At 38.0% G+C, this 20,799-nt stretch overlaps 1 protein-coding gene across 2 annotated transcripts in view; it reads left to right on the top strand.

The window, feature by feature from the left end:
- The first annotated feature begins 306 nt into the window (after positions 1–306).
- ANKS1B (ankyrin repeat and sterile alpha motif domain containing 1B) overlaps positions 307–20,799 on the top strand; it is a 449,770-nt gene continuing 429,277 nt past the window's right edge. For both annotated transcript variants that reach the window (XM_075151688.1, XM_075151680.1), the window contains exon 1: positions 307–931. In XM_075151688.1, the coding sequence (XP_075007789.1) occupies positions 798–931 (134 nt within the window). In that variant the 5' untranslated portion in view covers positions 307–797. The remainder of the gene's footprint in view (positions 932–20,799) is intronic.

Raw genomic sequence — 20,799 nt, 5'->3', positions numbered from 1 at the left:
CGGAGCTGCCCCGGAGCACCTGCGGCGGCCGGCCCCGCTGGCGCGGCCGCCCCGCAGAGCCCTCCCGCCGCCGGGGGCGAGGGCGATGCACCCGGCGGAGCGGGCGGGTGGACGCCGCTCCCCGCGCGCGCGCCCCTAGACCGCAACGACGGTCCGCGCGCGGCACCGCAGTGGAGCGCCAGGCGCTGCCGTTGGCGAGGGGCGGGCGGGCGGGGCGGGGCGGGGCCGCGCGGGCTGGGAGGGCGGAGGCACGGAGCCCTCCGCGGCGGCGGCGAAGGGCTGGGGCAGGCGGAGGGGGCACCCAGCCCGGGCAGCCACTGAGAGCGCGCCAGCCGCGTCTCCCCAGCAACGGGCCTGGCAAGTCAGGGCTGCGCCTCCTCCCTCCGTCCCTCCCCTCTTCCGTCCGGCCGTGAGGGTCGTTATCCCCCTCAGCCCGGCCGGCCACGGGCACGGGGGGCTGAGGCTGCCCGTTCCCCCCGCCCCGTCTCCGGCCGGGGCTCGGGGTGTGTGCATGGGAGTGGGGGGGGAGGTTCTTTATTGGCCTCGTCCTCCCCCCTCTTCTTTTCCACACTCCACCCAGAAATGATCCAGTGAAACTAGGAGGAGGTGATTCTCCTCCTCCCTCCTGCTGCTCCTCCTGCTGGTCTGGAAGGGACTGCAGGAATCTCTGCTCTGCTCTGAGGCAGGGTCTCGGGAGGGGAGAGGATCGTTCTGTGGAGAGAGGGGGCCGCTGTGGCCCGGGGCGTAGCTCTCTTAGTGCGCGGCGGGGTGCGCGGGGGGCTGCTTGGTTCCTGACCATGGGGAAGGACCAGGAACTGCTGGAAGCTGCTCGCACTGGGAATGTGGCTCTGGTGGAGAAACTCCTCTCTGGGAGGAAAGGAGGGATCCTGGGCAGTGGATCTGGAGCTATTCCCTTATCCAGCTTACTGAGGTAGGGACATCGTTCCCCATAAGATGCTGGGGATATTAACCTCTTCTTCCCTATCATCATCATCGCCCTTCTCATCTTCATTTCCATTCCTGCATCCCTCATAGTAACAATAAATCGTTCACTCTCTAGCCAAGTACAAGTGTGTCTGTGTTTAAAGTAACAGGCAGTCATTTTATTAATATAGTGATACTGAATTTCCTGCTTTCAATGCGTCTGTAAGGTAGTTGTTCATTCTGTTACTAGCTGTGGTGCAGAACTTGTATTTTCATTGCTGGGCTAATATGCACAATACACTAATTACCTTTCCTTTGATATTTCATCTTCAAATTGCTACTTTTAATCACAGATAGACGCTTTAATCACAGACAAGGCATTGCATTCTGGAATTCTGTGTAAAAAGCCAATAGCTTCACCCCATACCCTCACCCATATTTGCTACCCTCACATGCAGAAGAAATTAGGCATGCTGTAGTAATAAGCCTACAAAACAAAGAAAGGGAGTCTTTTTTACGAGAGATCATCAAGGCAGAGGAGGTGTAAAACTTAGGGAGCAGGTTAGGTAAGAGCAGCATTACTTTCAAGGTACCTGGATTTAGTGGAGTGAAACTGGGTTACTGGCCATGTTGGGTGAAAGGACTTAAGTCATTAGTCATATCTCGGGCAATCTACAGCATGGCTTTGATGTTAACTTTCATCATGCTCTTTTTTTAAGAGCATTATCACAAGCATCTATGACAGTATTCAAACAAGAGAAGGTCTGCAGCACGCAGTCCAGTGCTAGTGTTCAATACTACACTAGGCATAGCAAAAGAAGACACAATTGAACTGAAATGCTGCTGACCTAGAATTTGAATAAATTGGGGGTTTGTTTTGTTTTGTTTTGGTTTGTTTTCTGGAAAGAAAGAAGAGGCCTAGAGAAATGGAAACCGCTTAAATGAAAATATATTTGTGATTCTATTGCTGGTACCTCCTTGTCTATATATTTATATTATTTCATCAGAAGAAATTCCTGGTGTAACTGTTCAAATTATACCTGTTTAAACTCTATTATAAAGTCTTGCTATTTTAAAGCTGGTTTTAGTGCTGTAAGCAACAACAGTTCAGATATTCATAGTTTACCAAAGTTCTGTGGTGCTCCAGTTCAATTAGTTATGGCACCATTGTTTAATTACTAGCCCATTAACTAAAATGAAAACACACTGTGCGATTGCTCTTTGTACAGTACTTGAATAGGCTGCTTAGCAAGGACTATGCCAGATAACTGGTTGAATTTAAAATATGAGTCTTCTTAAAATGTGATACCCATTTTTTGTAAGTACAAAAGTAAGTTCACTTCAGTACAATGACTAGCCATTTATAATCCAGTTCTACTGCACGATTTGTGTAGTGACTTTCTTCAGGGCTAGTGCCTGTGCTATATTCTTACACTGTTACTTTCATGTTGTATATCATAAGTTCTGTATATCCAGAGGGAGTGTATTTGCTTGTGTTTTTCTTTTTTATTAAACAGCAGCGTTTTACTTTGTGTATATGTTTTACATATACAGATGGGTCATGACAGTCATTGTTTGTTACTCAGAATTTAAATATTTCAGGTTGTAAACTCAACTGTAGTCTTTTTTTTTCTGGAAGTGCACTTAGCTTAAAGAGAAGTAAAGCAAAGTAAACCGTACTGTTTTATTTATGATATTTCTTATGAATGTTATGAAGAATGTCTGGCTTCTGTAAACGTAACTTCAAAAATTAAAAGTAAAAAATTAGCATACAGCTGCTAAAATATTTCTAATTTTAAAGAAGTTATTTAAATACATTTAAAAATAATTCAGTAATGGATTGATGCATAAACATTCACAATCTAACACACTATTGAACAGAATGCTATTTAGAGGGAATCTTAATAATTTCATTGACTTCACCAGGAATGCTCAAAGTAGAAGCTACTATGCATTACAGAAAGTGTTTTCAAGAAAGAACTATATGTGCTAGGTATTTTAACATACCTGTTTTTTTGGAGATGTTGCATGATCTAACTGATGGATTAAGTCCAGAATGACATGCAAGATTAAGGCTGGATCTATCTTGGTACAGAATACATGGAAACAAAAGAAGGTACTGAAAGGGAGTCATACTAACATCTTGATCCTGTTTAGGAAATCAACACTTACTGAAAATAGCAAAGTTGTAGAAGAGCCATAATTGTACAGTATAAAAGTTTGAATTTGAGGTTGGGGGAATCTGAAGATTTTTTTAATTGAAAACCAATTGAAGTAGCTTACTAGTAGAGCTATACTGGTACTTTTTGCATGCAGTTTATTAGACTAAAAAACTGTTTTTGAAAGTTATAATAAAGAGAAAGCAATAGAAAAAAATATAGGGACATATTTTTCTTCTCTTTGTAGAATCTTTAGGAGACATTGTGTTTGACACTGACTCCTGGTGTTTCATTGATCATAATTATTGCTCAATTCCTAAAATGGTGCCCTAGAACTGCATCTGTCCTGTTGTGGTGAGAAAGGTCCATGTTGCTTTTTTTTTCTCCTTTTGGCAATGCTGTTCCTAGCATTAGGTTGGAAAAGTCTAAGTCTTTCAGCATACGAATGGACTAATACTGTGCCTAAGTAGCGGTACACTTTCCCCTTGGATTTCTTCTAAGTGCTGGAGACAACTCAGTTTATGTGGCTGAACTCTCCATGGCTTGATGCCTTTTTTTGTGCAAATTTTCTTTGCAGTAATTATGTACTTTGTGAATGAAATTTAATATTCATGAATTGACAAATACACATCGATTGTTATCTGAACCGAGGAACAAACTATCTGAGCTCTGATCTCCTGTTTACATTTTTATAACAATTTTTTTCTGACTCAGTGTATTTTATGGTACTTGGGGGAAAAATAGGGCAAGCTTTTGTATGGTGGTTTTATAGTTGAACGTATTCATTGATGTTAATTGCAGAGTAAATTATCTAATTTTTAAAGGGCTGACTTCTAACTTATAAGTCATTCTGTTAAATCATGACAACAGCTCAGGAAAACAACACTGTTCCGGAAGGCTATTTAAGCACACATATAAATATATGAATGAATTCCTGTGAGGATTTAAATACATGCTTAAAGCAGAGTATGTGCAAAGTGCATAAAAAAGATATATGCTTAATTAAGAGGTCATATGCACCCAGACACCTGTAATGGGTAAGACCTCATGCCCAAATTGATTTATATCTAAAGCAATGACAACAAAACAGTGATGTTTGACTGTGTGGACCGTATAACTTGTTTCAGTTCAGAAGAAGCATTGAAAGGCTGGGAGTCAATTTGCGGCCCCCTGCCTCAATCCCCATACTTCGCTCTGGAATATCAAGATTGTGGGTGAATATACTGAGGGTGAATTCCTCAGGTGCAAAAGTTATCATAAGGCATTGCAACATAGTAGAGCAGGTATAATCCTCAGTAAACAGCTGGCATAGGGTAATTTAGTTGCTTAAACCTGGATATTTATTGGCATTTAGATGCCCATGAGTTTCTGAGGTATCTGCATAGGCTGACGGACTTTAACAAAGAACAATGCCCTGGGAAGATACAGCTAAATTCAAGGTGGGATACACTAGGACATCTAAAGATACGTTACATGTGTGTATAGGCTGCAGTCTCCAACCCAAGTAGAGCAGGGCTGGGATCTGTTCTTTTACTATGAAATGAGGGTATTTTGAGACACCTCAGAAAACATTCAAAGTTTAGCAGGCTGAACTGTACGGGAAAGTTTCTTTGTTTCTTCTGGGATTCCACTTCCTAGAATTGTCACACATTAGTATATTAACTATGTTTCCTATTAAAAAACAAATGTGGTTTTTAGGTATGTAATAGATTGCAAAGAGAATTTTCAGATTTTTAAATTATTTCACTGGCTTTTATATTATTCCAGTATAAACATGAAAAATTGAGAGTGAAATCCCACAGTCCCTGTAACAGAACGTATAATTCAATTCCTGTATCCCAAATCCTTAAATGTACATTAAATGACTTAACACTTAAAAAGAGTAAAGTGTTTCTAACAAAACCAGTATTTTTAATTTGCTTAATTTGTTTATCTGCATATACAGAACATGTTTTTATTGACCAACCAGTTTTTCATTATTGGATAGAGGCAGGCTTAATTTCTTTCAAAGTGTTTTAGGAAAAATAACTTTGAAGGTTTTCCTGTATGTCAGAGACCTTATATCATTTTGTCACATGCAGTCACGTACATGCCTTTTTGCCCTACTAATATATTACAACCTAAAGAAAAATGGATAGTTCTTGATTAAATGCTAATTTTTAGTCTTTTTAAACTTTACATGTTAAAAGAGCTTTGGATTTTTAACCGGACCATGGGATAGAATATGAATTAATGTGAACTGACACAGAGTAGTCTAGGGAAGAGTGAGTTGGCCCCTTCTCGCTCTTTGTTGGCTACTGCCATTACACAGCATGGGAGGGCGGAGCAGCCTGCATGGAGCTGGTTTTTTCCCCTTCTACACTTGGCAGACTCTGGCAGGGAATGGCTCCATTCTTTGCTTATCCTTACTTAGCGCGGCTACACCATGTATAGGCCTGGCCCAAGATATTTCTCCTCTAAAGTATAAGAAACCCAGCAAGCAGATTGTCAGTCTGCGAGTTGCAATCTGTTTCCTCATCTGTTTCTCAGAGCAGTGTCTTGCTCGCAGCAAAGCCACAGTTTAGCCTGATGGCCTCAGTGCACACTGAGAACCACACAAATCTACTTCTATCCTTTATGCAGAGCCCTGTGATTCATTCAGCTTCCTGTGCAAAGTCAGATCACACTTAGATATGGCTTGTAGAGCAGAAAGTATTTAAAATATTGAAATACTTCATGAACCTTTAGTTAACTAAATTTTAACAAAGTTGTTTTCACATTATAATTTAAATAACAAATGGATCACCTTATCACCAAATTAAAGGCACTAGTTTTGTTTTTCATTACAAATAGAGTTGTTTGAAGTTAGAGAAATTTTCTTAGGTTTTCTTAGGTTCTCTTATAAAGAGATTGTATTATATGAGGCTTGCAGTAGCAGGGTTCTGGGCTCACGTATACTTCTGAGGTCACTTGTTTCTAGGTATTCTAGGTGCCTAGAAGGTATTTATTTCAGACAACCAGTGCAGATAATAAAATGGCAAGTATTTGTTACATAAGGTCAATGGGGCATCCAATTAGTCTATGCTTATTTCTAATTTTAGTTACACTACTTTTAATTAATACAGGGAGGTTTTTGTACTGATGTCCCAAGCAGAGACCAGCATTCCCAGATTCCCCAATTACCTTCTTCATCCTGTTAGAGTAGGAAACGTAAGTCTTTTGGGGATGTATTTAATTTTTCTTCCTTTTGTCTTTCAGTATGAAATGCAAGTTAATGATCACTACAACTCTTAGTTTATGCTGTTCAGTGTTAGTGATAGTTGGTTGCTGCCTTGATTCTGCGTGTTTGCCCTTTCAAATATATGAGCCGCTCTCAAAACTTAACCTTCATTTTGTTATTTTCTACCTTTTATTCTTATTTCTGATAAATGCTTTCAATCAAAGTTTGGACAAAATTTTATTCTTGGAATTCCTTAGATTTCTTTGCAAGTTTGAAACATTTACAATATACAAAGGCAGCAATATGGGAAGTATCCAGGACATCTGGTAGAAATCTCATTGTTAAGGGCAAGGCAATTCACAAAGTTTGTGTAATAAATCTTCCCTAGCAGCTCAGCATGATCCTGGATTCACAGCTCTGTAGTTATTCTCTATGGATAAACTTCTCACTTCTCCTTACTCCAGATCTTGTTTTCTGAGTATTGTTCAAGTGTATGTTCTATTAATTTTCTAAAATGTTAGACCGAATGTAAAAACTGACCAGCAAGAACTGTAGATCTAGTGTAAAATCTACTGAGGTCATATTATCTGCCCAGAGATAGGATCAAGATATGGGATGTAGCAGTGCTGTGAAGACTGATGGAGTTTATGGTGGAGTCAGGAAGACTAATAAGAGAAATTTACAAACATGTTAAGGAGAAGGTAAGGAAAAACCCAGCTTAAAAGAATTCTTTTAGACTTCTAGAATTCTTAGCCACTAGATGGCTAGTGTCTAACTCTGCAGAGGACCATATAAATGCATTTTGATCACCATCTTGTTTTCTCTCTTGTCTGACATCAATGATTTTACTAGTTTGGTAATTCAATAGAATTAATGCTGCTTTATACATTTTTAAAATTGATATATGACATTGCTGCTTTTAAGTGGTAGTGTTATAGCAGAACTAAGAGGGGAAATAAATGAAATAAAATGAAGAATGATGCAATCTGAAAGGTCTGCTATCTTGTGACTTTTAAGTCAGATGCTTTTAAGACAAGCATTTTCACAGTCACTGCACTAGTGATCGAGAAGAACATAACTATGTTTCTAATAATCTACAGGTAGATCCTTTGCCTCAGTTTCAGTTTGTATGGATATTCATGAATGAGCTATTAAGGAACTGCTTATAGCTCTAGGCCGTTTTTTTATTGCCCTGACATAGGCAGTAGTTGAAGTGTCCTATAAACTACTTTAATTTATGCTACTGGTATATAATCCCTAAGGGACAATACAGTGTAGGGTGCAGTTACACTCCCTTTCCTTCAGCAAGCTTAGCCTGCTTGCTTGGGGAGGTGACATGTACAAGACTTCCACAGCTGGAATTCCCTTCTGCCATGGAATTTTTCTGCTGGCCACTTCCAATCGGAGTGCACAACCTAATCCTTTTTATTACTTCAAGGTAAAATATTTTGACAACTTTTAATGTTAAATATGTAAGGCATAATAAGCAGTGTTAATTCCTGCCTACTGATACGACATTTTCATGTACGTAGATCCTTTTGGGAAGTAGGGAATACATTTTGTTTGAACTTTATAGCCTTTATGGGAAGACTTTTATTACTTTTTAATTACTTTTTAATTACTTTTTCCTGATGACAGTATTTTCAGTATGTTCATTTTTCTTAAAGTTCATCACCTTAAGAAGTGATGTAACAACTCTTCTCTACCTAATTTAACATCTATGAATTTCTAATAATATACATGTATCCAATATAAGAAAGGTTCTGTGAGATTTAATTCCATGAGGTTGTGCTTTTATTAAAATAATTTTACAGTTTCCCATTTATTGCACATACGTTTTCTAAAGAAAGAAGAAATGCTAAAAATGACATCTTGAGTTCAATTTGGTTCCAATTTAAAACACCCAGTGGTAGCTGTGTTTCTGTAGGTGTTGATATCTGTGCTAGGTGTCTAAGTTCCCATTATAGCCAATGGAGATTTGGTCAGTACAGTTAAGAGAGCATACAGAGTGATTCAGCTCACTCCAAAGTAGATATTGAATGATTTTATTTCAAACTGAACTACATGTCTAATTTAAATATTTTTGTAGGTAAAAAATATTTCAGTGAAGAATGGGAAAACAATTCTAATTGAAGGTATATGTAGAATATATATAAAAATGACCACTTAAATAGCTAAGTTAAAACAAAATTTGGGTAGAATTTCTCTCCTTCCATATCTTAGAGCTGATTTGGATGAATTCAGAAGTAGTAGGCATTAGGTAGATTATCTTGACCAGATATCTGGTCAAGAGGCAGAATCCTGGATAGTTGAAGTTCGGGATACATGAAAAATACATAAAAGGCATGATATTGTATCACGTGAGGTTTGTTGCAAATGCACCAAGTGTGCAAAAATGGAATTAGAAAAACCTCAGCTGGAGTTGAAACTGGGGAGGGATGGGAAGGGCAAAAGTAAATATGTTGACAGCAAAAGAAAATGTGGACCCACAGGGGCAGGAGTGGGGCAGGAGACCTAGTGACACATGGAAAAGGCAAGGCACTCATTGCCTTTTCTGCTTTGTTTTTTTCGATGGTAAAGTTTGACTTTCCAGGTTCTTGAGCCTACTAGCAAAATTTGTGTGGCAATGAAACATTACCCCAGTATTGATTGAAATATATCAAGTATAGCAGGTTTGTAGATGATACCAAATTGGGGAGAAACAGTTCATATGAAGAATTGCTATTAGGAGGGACCTGGACAGGCTGCAGAAATGGACTGGTTGGAGCCTCATGAAATTCAGCCAAAGCCATTGTGAAGTCCTGCAGTTGGGAGTGAATAACCTCTTGCACCACTACAGGTTCTTGTGCTGGAGTTGGACAATTTTTTGTCATTACAAAAACATCAATATCACATTTAGTCTTTGATTTTACACATTAGTAGCTTTTTTCTCCTGTAAGAATCGTGTGATTGGTGTGGATTTTTTCCACCCTTCATAGCCCAGACAAGTGCTGAAATAGGCTAAGTTGCAAACTATTCATGTTATCACAGTATGAGAATTGTCCAGGAAATAGATGCCTTTTAGACAAGGTAAAAAAAAAGAAGTCTTATAGATTAGAATTGGGAATATCTTCTGGAATAGGTATTTTCCCTCTGCATATTGCCTGAATTTCAAACCTTTGTGATGTAACTTTCTAGCGTGTTTGTTACTGGTAGTTCTGAGAGTTAACTGTGCGTTTAATGTTTTCCATGTTTACTTGCCAACTTGTCGGGGTCATTGTTTTCTGTTTTTAGATGCCACTAGATATGAGTAGTGAATCTGTGTGTCTAGGTTATTTTTGCAGATTAAACCCCCCAACACATTAATATTAGCAGTTTGACCCCAGAATCTCAATTAAGTCATTGGTAAGGTTTCCTAAAAAACGTAATTTACACTTATTTTTAGTTTTCAATTTTCTCGAGTAATTATTTATCCACTTCCATATCCGCCTTGTCATCTGTATAGCTAATTTGTCAGATTATGCTGATAAGTAATTTGCAATCACTCTGCTTCCTGTTTTGTGCACATTTATTGCAGAGCAGTATCTTGCATAACCAAGTGGTCTAATGATCTGCCAGGGATCTTCTCACATAATGTGCGGAAGTAACATTTCAGAGAACCAAATATACCAAATGTAGAAATAAAGCGTATGGTATATAGTATATGTATATGTTACAAATCTGTTGTTTGCCTGTCACAATAGTTAAATCTATCCCCTCTATTGTTACTTTCATGTAGACTATGTAAGTCTTGATGTCAGAAGGATAGGAGTCATGACATAAGCAGAAAATGAAGCCTCTAAAAGAATGGAGTAGGCATGTGTTCTGGGTGAGGAGATGTGGCTAGAAGACAGGTGGAGCGAGAGAGACCTGAATAGGGGTATTTGGAGTGTTTTGGCAAGCAGGCTGTATATAAAAATCTGAAAAGACTGGAATGCTAGAAATGGTTGGTAAAGGAAGTGGGTATAAGAATTGAGACTGGGAATAAGAACTGAGACGGGTTGACCATGGAGGTTAGCACTGGTGAGGAGCGGAAGAGGCAAGTTTGGGACACAAGATACAAGGAACAGGGCAAAAGGAGTTACATTCAGCAGAATAAAAAGAAAATGTATATCCACTGAAATATAGTTTTCATTCAAAGCTTGACATTTTCATATTTTCTTGCTATAACAAATATTTGTGAAATGCATTTGCAAACTGTCCTATTTTCTTTTAGTGTTAAAATAGACAGCGGTTAATAAAGTGCCATCAGTCATTCCATTAGTTTAAGTGGAAGAGGTTGTTGTGATGGATATTGAGATCCTAAATCATCTGGTAAAGTTTTGCCAAGGTGACACCACATGGTGAAATTTCACGAGTTTTAGTTTGCTTCTTTATTAACGGTAAAAATAAGATTGCAGGTGCAGTTTTTATTTAGCTCCCTGAATGTAGGCATTATTTTTTTTTTTAATGACACAGTCCTGTAGTGTCTTCTTTCAGAAGGTCCTTACCTCAGTTGCGGCCCAGGATAGGCAGTGCTCATTGAATAAGCAGTTATTCAATATTTTTTATCCTTACTATTCAATGTTTAGCTCTGAGCCGTATTTACTGCACATAATTCAAACTCTTCTCTAGAAGAAGAATGATTAATTTTTCTCCTGGGCTTTTCGGTGGTGTTTCTCACTATATATCACTCAACTATATGTTGACTGCTTCTCAACATTAATGAGTTTACTGTCACAGTATTTCTGTGACTGAGTAAGGGTGTGAATATCTGCAGTTCAAAATGGTAACTGAAGCATAGTTAGATTATGGTGAGAAGCATCCACTGACTTGGTGTTTCTAACTGGTGACTACAAGGAGGTCATTTTTCACAGTATTAATATAGTGAGTGTAAAAACATAGGAATCGCTCTTCTGGGTCAGAACGAAAGTCCATCAAGTCAACTACTCTTCTCCAGTAGTGACTGGGAGTTAAGGGGCTGGTCTTAGAAGAATGTAGTAGTAAAGCAGGCATACAATAAGTAATACTCCCTCCAGTGTACTCTCAAAGCCTCCAACAATTTACAGCAGCTTTCAGAGACAGATGTATTGTCTTTGTATTTAATAGCTCCAGTTGATTTTTATTCCATGCATTTGTTCAATTGGTCTTTGAAGCCGTGGAAATTTTTAGCATTCATAGCATCTCACAGCAAGGGTTTCACATCTTAATGAAGTATTATGTGAAGAACATTCTTTATAAATTAAGTAGCATTTTATATGTTCACATGTATAAAGATCTGTTCAGATGTTCAGAGGTTTGTTTCTGGAGTACAGACACGGATAGAATCCAGTTCTGTGGTGCAGCATTAAACTGCTGTTCCTGTTCTTAACTTGTTTAATTGATTTATTAAATACCACCTTTTAATACCTTTGATTTTCAAAAAGTAAAGAGTTCTTATTCAGTCATCCACATTATAGGGGATAGGCCTTCAACTGTTCCAAGATCAGCATTCATTGCACAGGGAAAAATAATATGGAATCATGTAATTATTAAGGCTGATACATATGTGTAAGCAGGATGACTTAGCACCAGCACTTTAATCCTTGCCTTTGCAACCTCAATAATTTTTTTTAATGCTGTTTTCTGTATATATTTATATATATTTTTCCACAGAAAAATATATTTCTTTGGAGAACGTAGATATAGACTACCTGTGTGGTGGTGAACAGAACATAATGAATTTGGAGATGCCTCTATTAATTTACAAAAAATACAACTCCTGATGTGTAGCTAATATCCTTATAAAAAATGATGTGGAATTAGAGGTGCTGGAAGATTTTTTTTTTTTTCTTTTTGGCAAGTAATGATATGCATTTGAACAAGATTCCCATTATATTACCTGAAACAGCAAACGTGACACAAGGAAAATCAAACTTTAATTGTTGAAAGTAATTTGTGAAGATGGAAATGAAACAGCTGCATGCAGGGGGAGGATGTTACTTTCCTCTCTTCTTTTGAGGGAAACATTTATTGAGGAAAGAGCAAGGCCATTCCCCAGTGATGAAATGTTTCCTCTTACATGTCATGGCCTAGAAAGATAGTTTGAGGCATAAATGGGATGTGTATAATCTCCCTACTTAAACTGGTGAATCAGAGTTAATGAATTACTTCAGGAGTGAGCTTTACAGTAGATGAAGCCAGTCCTGGTCACTGGTACTTGCCATGTTGGTATTGCTTATCCAAAAAAGACAGAAACTTCAGCATTCAGTCTCCACGTGTCTGTTACTCAGGCAAGAATAAATGAAAGAAAAGAAAAATGAAAAGTTCATTATACACTTGCAGGCCCAAGAATTTTGACATATTGCCAGTGTTTGAGGGCACTCCCATCCCTTGTGATATGAAGAAGAATATATGTGACTGATTTGGAGCTGCCTATAACAACTGCCTATAACTAAAAATATTAGTACTTGGTTGGGACATTATTGTGATACTATTTTGTGCAGTTCGTGAATTATGGTGAAGATTATCAGAAATGCAACCAAGAAAGAGGATTTGGATCCAGATGCAGATTTTGCAGAAAATCCTGGAGAAACAATGAGAGATACTCAGTATGATGCCATTGTTTGATCTCTTCTAAATCCCAAGAAACTGATCTGGGGGAGCAGGTTCAGGCTTGGGCATCAGCTGGGTTTAGAGGTGGACTGTTGAGACAGAGGGCATGGAGTCATGAGAAATGAAGTGAGATCCAGAACTTCACAGGCTTGGGTTCCTTTACTCACTACTCATTATGATCTAGATCACATATGTCTATTATTTAAAAAAATACACTGCTCAAAAGGCAAATTTACTTTGAAGAGATGGAAGCATGTACTTAAAAAGCACCCACCTTAATGCTTTCTTCAGTTCAAGGATTAAAGTGGCAAATGTTTCATAGAGTTAAAGTTCAGATGTTTGGTCAAGTGATCTGTATGTGTATTTTACATCTGCTTCTACATCTAACAAGCCATTGCTTAATGAGTTGCCCCTAAAGAATAGTACTTTATTCTGGGATATTAGCTTCTCCAAGCGTGCAGAATCCCAAAATCTTCATTTTAAGATGGAAGTATGTTGCACTAGATTTGAAAATATTGCAATCTTTTGTTCTTTAAAAAAAAAAATCTTTTAAATAAAGATAATAGTTTAAAATGAGTAAATTTTTGCTGAAAGGAAAGATCTGGGAATTTATATAATTAAAGGGCTCTCAGCAACAAAACACAAAAAATTGTTAGATTTCAGAAATACTTCTAAGGTGTTAACTTGTGAAAAAAAGACTCAGCCAAGCTGAAGTAAGAACATTTTTTTTTCATCCTGTATTTTCCCTTGTTGAATATGTCTCATACATTCAGAAGAAGAATCTTTGACTTTTATTGCTCACAGACTCAAACTGGACCAGTGACTTCTTCAGTTAGTGTTTAGGAATAAGTTTTGTTTAGTTAAATTTTTTAATACTGTTTGTCACAAAATACTAGATACTCATCTCATGGCTAAACAAAATTGAGCCAGTTTGTGATGTGACTGTTTTAACAATGATAGATTCTCAAACTCTTAATTTTTCTGTTGGTGAGGGTTGTATAATGGAAAAATAGGCTTTTTGTTGTCAGTTTTCAAAACATACTTGGAGTTGACTTTAATCGTATGGTCTCTTCACTCTTTTGATCAAACTTGACAGTACACAAGAACTCCGAGACCTGGACCCTTAGCAGCGGTTATGACAAGGTATCCTTGCCACAGGAATCATTTAAGTGCTCCAAAACCGTGTAAGAGTTACATAGGTATAAATGTCAGAAAAGGAGTAACAGCAACAGAAATCTTGTGATGTGTTTCCAATGCATGAATAGTTTTTGCCACAAAATGAACTGTTGCAACATTTGCTTCTCCCCTTACTTTAAAGCTCACGTGGTTGTAACAGGACACAGACTCAGGAAATAAGTTTTGAGAAAAGCAAGTGGGGTTGCTAAGAAATGTCTGATTTTTAAACAGCCAAGGGAGCATCCTCTCTGTTAGGCTGCCTACTTCAGCAGACAACCTCCAGGGAATAAATCAGCTAATTATGATACTGGTAAGAGACAAACAGCGCTTTCTTTCCTTTCCCTCAGTAACTAAATATTGTTTTCATAGAATTTTTTCTCCTCATCATCCCTCCTTTTCCCAGTATAACTGTTTTTCTCCCCTTCCTTTCTCTCACTGGCACCCATCTTGAAAAGGGGGAAAAAGTTAGGAAGTGAAGAATGTGCCTTATGCCAACCTTGAAAAAGAGGGCCTTGCTGCAGATGCTCACCCCAAGGCCAGGGAGTCCAGTATGAAAAAATTGAAGATCTAAGTTAATGCTTTTGGAGAATGCAGAAGGCACTGGATTTGATAATGGCATGGAAAAGATTCAGGGCAAAATTCATTGGGAAGCTTGAAAGAACAGACACAGTGCTGGGGAAAGGTGATAAGATCAGGGATACAGGATTGATTTGGGAAGTGGAGCATGATAACTTCCTGGAGAGAGAGGAAGAGATCCACTTTCAGAACCTTCCTCAAAGACTGATGAAAACTAAGAAGTGGCAAATAAATTTCTTTAGAGAGTGATGAGAAAATACAAGTGGTTGGATGTTGTCTGGTCTTTGCCCAACAGACCTGTAGCATATGTGAATGAATCTGCCTAGCTACTTGGGAAAATGCCAAAACCAAAACCACCAGCTCTGAGAAAGGGCAGAAGAAAGGAGCTGAGTCCCTTTGTGGTATTTGTGTTTAAATGTGTTCTTGGGTTAAAAAAAACTCAGGAGAGAATGAGACAGCAGGCCTCAAGATTACTCTTTAAAGGATGGAGCCAGAGTGTCTAGACCTCTTTGGAAGGAAGTATGTTACTTTGGCTAGTCTTCAATTCATAGTAGCTCATTACTCAAATCTTTGAAAATGTGACTTTCTTAAATGACACAAGATGTCACCATTTCTGGATAAGTTCCCAACAAACTCTAAAGAGGAATTAAGAACAATTATTCCAGAAGGTCAGCTCACAGTCACTTGGCTTGTGAGATGCTGTGGCATTGTCAGTAGTTTCAGCAACCATTATGCAGCATGCATTGTTACAGTCTTCTGAGATTCTTGGAAAAGTCCAGAATACATCTGAGATCTTCATTCCTGAGAATGAACCTTTTGGTAAAACTGACAATTCATTATATTCCTGAAAAGTATCTTCAGCTATTTTTGGGTCTTTGGGGGTTTCCTTTCTCAGCTCCACAGAAAGCAATCTATATACCAGATTCATTTCAGACTATTGCACTACCACACTTACTGGGCATGAGATGAGCCTCCTATAAAGCATATGAAACTCTGGAAAGGATCACTTTATTTTCACTGTAACTAAAAAGCAGGTGCTTTCAAAGCAGTTGGATTGACACTCACACAGGGAGTTGTCAGGAACTATTTAAATGAGTGCAGATTTATCAGAGCAGCGAAGGGGGCTGTCCTGTCTGTGTTAGCACTGCTCAGTGCATTTTTCTAATCATACGCAATTTTAGTCACATGGCCTAACATTCAGATCATCACAGGCAGATGCACTATAGTTTTGATGACAAGTCTCTTTCCCTTTGCAACTCTATTAGGGCTCATTATTGTACATCTAAGCATACAGAACTTGACAATAATATGAATGATTAAAATATTTGTTTTTCATTTAAAGTTAGTATTTAAAACACTTGGTTAATTTACGAAGAATTATTTTCTTTCTAAAAGTGTTTTCAGTTTAGTTTTGATGGATGTCACGCAAAGAGATTTAGCTAGATTTGAAAATGCTGAAAAACCTGTAAACAAACACATTGGACTAAGATTAGTGATTGTCAGAAAAGGAAATAATGGCCTGACTCTAGCTTCTCATTTGAAACGTAATCTGTCTCTTAATTTGGTATTGTGTTGCTGTGCTGAAGTTGGCCGTATGTAATACAGTATCCTGGGTTTTTTTCATCATATTGAAGTGATTGATTGATTTTTGAACAGATTTTTTGGTCAGTAAACATATGCTCTGAGTAGCAATTACTGTAGAAGTTTGCCATGCATCCCTTAAAACTGATTCTCAGGCTTAAGCTGTGATCATTAAGCTGTGATCACTTATCTTTAGCATACACCTAAACATTAATTCACATTTCAAGTGAACAAAATGTATTTTGGCTAACAGCAATGTATTCTGTAACTAGACACTGAACATATTAATGATACTGTGAAACTGAGTGTTACTACTCCCATTTGTGCTAATTATTACACATCTCAAATTCTGTTAGTGCTTTGATCATTAGATTCTCTTTTCCAATTGAAATGCTATCAAGTTGTGTTTATGTGTTTCACTATTAATCAATAGTGAGCTAGCCTATCAATTTCTCAATAGGTCAGTATTTTCCATTACAGCTTAAAAACTTAAATGTAAGTAATTGTTCACTTTATCTTCACACTTTTTTCTGTTTAGGGATGTTACTTAAATGCTAATGAGACAGGGCTTGGTATCACCATCCTCCAGAAAATAATGCAAGTAGGAGAAAACATACTGAAGAAATTTTACAAATAAATTTGGTGCCTTGCCTATAGACGAAACCTTGAAAAATCTGGAAGTGAGCGCAGTTACAGTTAGGTAGCTATGTGTCCATTTTGTAGATCTGTGCTTCAGTGAAAAGATCAAGTTCCTTTCCCTAGAGGCACACACTCCTCAAATGATACGATGACGTTGAAGGTACTTTTCCCTCCACCTCTTATCTTTTTTCAAGAAAGTAGGGGTGTCTGTCTGTATGTCTGTAGGTGTGCATGAATGTGCGACATAGCCATGAAGGGCAGCTAATCCTACTGAAACAGATAGTAAAATTAAAGTGGATAAAGGTTTCTTTTTTTTTTAAAGCCAGCTTTAATGAAGAAATACCAGCTTTTTCCCTTGAACTGCACTGGGTTTTATGATACTTGTAGTGATGTAAGTCTCTCAGCATAGAAGTGACATGGAGTGTAAGAGAATCCAAAACAGTAGTTAGGCTGATAACTGTATCAGTCACCTCTGATGTGGAGACTCAGGTTCAAGTCTCTGGTCTGTCATTATCCCAAGAGAGTTCTCTAACCACTGGTTTACCCAACACACACTTTTTCCCTGGTCCAAAGATTATATATAGTTACATAAACATTTTGAAATAGTTTCGAAAAGACATAAAACCAAAACTTACAAGCATTATTGGTCAGGACACTTGCTTGGAAAACAGAACAATGGTAAAGGGGGGCTTTAATCTTCCCATCATAATCCAGCAGTCTTGAGTTTCACATTCTGTTCTTTCCTTTTTAAAAAACTAGAAATAAAAAAACCACTTCACTTAGTTTAAGTTTCACATAGAAAAGTGGAATTATCAAAACCTCAAAACGTGGAAGTCAAACACTTTACTGGATTGTAAGGCAATATGTTGCAAAGTAAGGGAGCGTTCTGTTTATACTGTTATTGAATCCTTTCGAAACTACACTTCTCAACTCCATTATTTTTGTCTGATGACTTTTTTGAATGAGTAAGAAATGTGTTAGAGCTTTGATGGTTGCTTCAGAAATGTTAGCACTGTTTGAAGGGGACTTGTAGTTTTCTCTGTGGCATGGACTTCAAAGAAGTACAGAACTCTAAACTTCTCAAAGTATGACTATATTTTTATAGACTTAGCAAGAACTACACAGTTACGCATGTATCAGTCGTAGGTTCGATTTGTTTAGGTGCTGAACAAGATTTAAAACTCTTCCCTTTTCAGATGGGTATTATCAGTCCATGGTGAAGTTTTATATGTGTACAACAATTTTCATCTGCTGACGTAATTCCTGTTTATATATGACTTCTAGCTAAATTGTCTGGGGAAAAACATGTTCATTAAAATATTACATTACTAAAATATGTCAATTTAGAGCACAGAGGTCTCTCTTAAGTATCTCCTTTTCTTTCTCTCCCTTTCTACCCATCTCTCTCTCTTTGTTTCTCTGTCCACCACTCTGCCCTCTCGCTGTTCCCCCCCCGCCTTTCTCTGCCTCTCTCCCCCCATCGCTCGCTCTCTCCATTACTCTTTCCATCCACCCCTCTCTCTCTCCATCTCTCTCCTCCCCCCAATCTCTCTCCCCCCTCTCTCTCCATCCCCATCTCTCCCTGCCTCCCTCTTTTTCTCTCTCTCTCCCGGTTTAAATCATAAAGAGAGTCACCTGAAACAAAATAATACAAGAACACAAATCAGGAAGCATTGCCTATTGAGCTGGAAATAGATGGAAGGATGTAGTGACAAAAAGTAGTAGTCTGAAAAGAGAGAAGTTAATGTCTTTGTTTAGAAGAAAATTGGTGTTCCTCCCTGAGGATGAGCCAATGACAAGTACGATTAGACTAAAACAGGACAAGTCACCCATAATCCCATCCAACATTAAAAAGAAAAAGAGTGAAATAGAGGAGAAGACATGCTTTACTTAGAATATGGAAATCTGCTTGGGTTGTATACTCTTTTCTATGAACTGAGACTTACCATAATAAGAATAGCAAATATCCTAAAGAATTGCTGGAGTATTTGACTGATTATACTTAAGTTCATGAAGGAATAAAAGCCTGTGGAGAAATACCTGATAGGAACATGAAGTACTTCAGACAATTAAGAAAACAGCTTAAGATGAGAATGTCTGATATATTTTCAGAGATAATTTAGATGACAGCTACAAGTGAAAAAAAAAGTGTGACTCGGGATTACTGGCAGTAAAGAGAGAAAAGTTTTTGATTCACAAGCATTTGATTGACTTTGGTGATATTACTAGATTGTGTTGGATGGGTATCACATGTTCAGAAATACCTTTCTTTTTAATGTATTGTAAACAAAAGAATTTAACACTTGAGTGCTTCAGATTTACCATGGAACTGCTTTGGAATAAGCATGAAGACTAAGATAATTAAAGTAATGATTTGTGTAGAAAAGCAAAAAGAGTGGGGAAAAGTACAGTGACTGGCTAATTTAGTGGTTTATAACAAACCTGGGGAGATGATTTTGTTAGTCAAAACGTAAGTATGGATAAGCATATTCTATTTAGAAGAGATATAAAGAGGAGGTATGGAAAGGAAGTTCTTTACAGTCAGTTTGCAATTGTTTTGAGAAAGAAGTAATTCATGTAATGGGTAAAAAAGCTGTCTTGCAAAGATCGAGGTCATGTACTTCTGCACTCCACTTCCTAAGCCTCTCTCCTTCTGAAATATCTTATGTCTAGGCACAGAGCCATAGAAGTGGAGAGAGCACATTTAGGGTCTCTCAGACCAAAAAGCACTGGGAAGCACGGTGAAGTAACACTCACCTATATTATCTGTGGATGACATTATCTGTGTCAGGATCAACAGAGCCAGCTAATAATCTATATATGGCTCTGCTTAGATTCACATACCTGGAGGAATGACACTCAGCCTAAATCTACACAGAGCAAGCTTGGGTCTAGCAGGACTTCTTAGCTCAGATTCATTGGCATGCAAATGTGACTGCAATTCTTCCAGATCTTTGCTAGCTTTGGAAGCATTATAACTGCATGTGGTTGGCTAGGAAGCGCTATTACATCCAAACTGGCTTTATGCAGATAGTTCCTGTGTCTCTGGACCCACGTTTGTCTGCAGATAGCCTGCCCATGAACTGTGGCATGTGGACTGTATGTTGACGGTATGTTGTATGTACCACTGAACGTTGTACATTATCGCATGGCATACTTCAGATAAAATTCACTCCCCTTTCATAGTACAAAATGGATGGTGCTCCCTTAGTTAGTTGCTATTTAATATTTTATTTCCTCATTGTTAGTGTGGGCTTATGCCTTTAGTGCACACTATGCAGATGTTTCTATAAAGAGAATTATTTTCCTCACATGCTTCTCAGTAGAGTTTTGCAAACATAATGCATTTATTTTCAAAACAACCTTGTTTGATGACAGGGTATTATTACTCCATTTTACAAATGAATCTGTGAAGCCCTGAGACTTTAAGGTCAATGTTATTGGGTAATTTTAGATGCGTAGTTCAAAACACCTAAAATCTGATTTCTGATTTTGCAGAATATTTGTCATCACATACCATTTAAAAGTGCAAAGCGCAATTTCTTCTGACTACCAGGGCAACTGCAAATAGTGCTTTTACAGTCAAAACTCAGGGTATGAAGTTGGGCACCCTGAAAGTTATATGCTTAATGATCATTCTTGCAAAGCTGGATTTAAGAGACTTTCCTACTGCCAAAAAAACCTCTGTGGCAGAAAAAGTCTACATCTCTAGGGCAACATTGCACTACCCTGCATACGAATTTCTTCTTTTTCCCTTTGCAGTCCTCTAGTTCATTCAGAATATATTCCCCTTTCTGTTTAACTTTACATTCAATAAGTTCTGTTGCTACAGAATCATGACCTACCTTTAGAGTAGGTTACATAGACAGGCTGAGACAGGTTTACTGAGGAAAAAAAATGCATGCAATTAATAGATCATGGAATCAAAGATTATGCATACATAAGCAGGAACTG

This window comes from Calonectris borealis, chromosome 1 (genome assembly GCF_964195595.1).
Source record: "Calonectris borealis chromosome 1, bCalBor7.hap1.2, whole genome shotgun sequence".
NCBI classification, from domain to species: domain Eukaryota; kingdom Metazoa; phylum Chordata; class Aves; order Procellariiformes; family Procellariidae; genus Calonectris; species Calonectris borealis.
The sequence above is the reverse complement of the archived record's forward strand: the minus strand, read 5'-3'. Positions and strand labels throughout refer to the sequence as shown.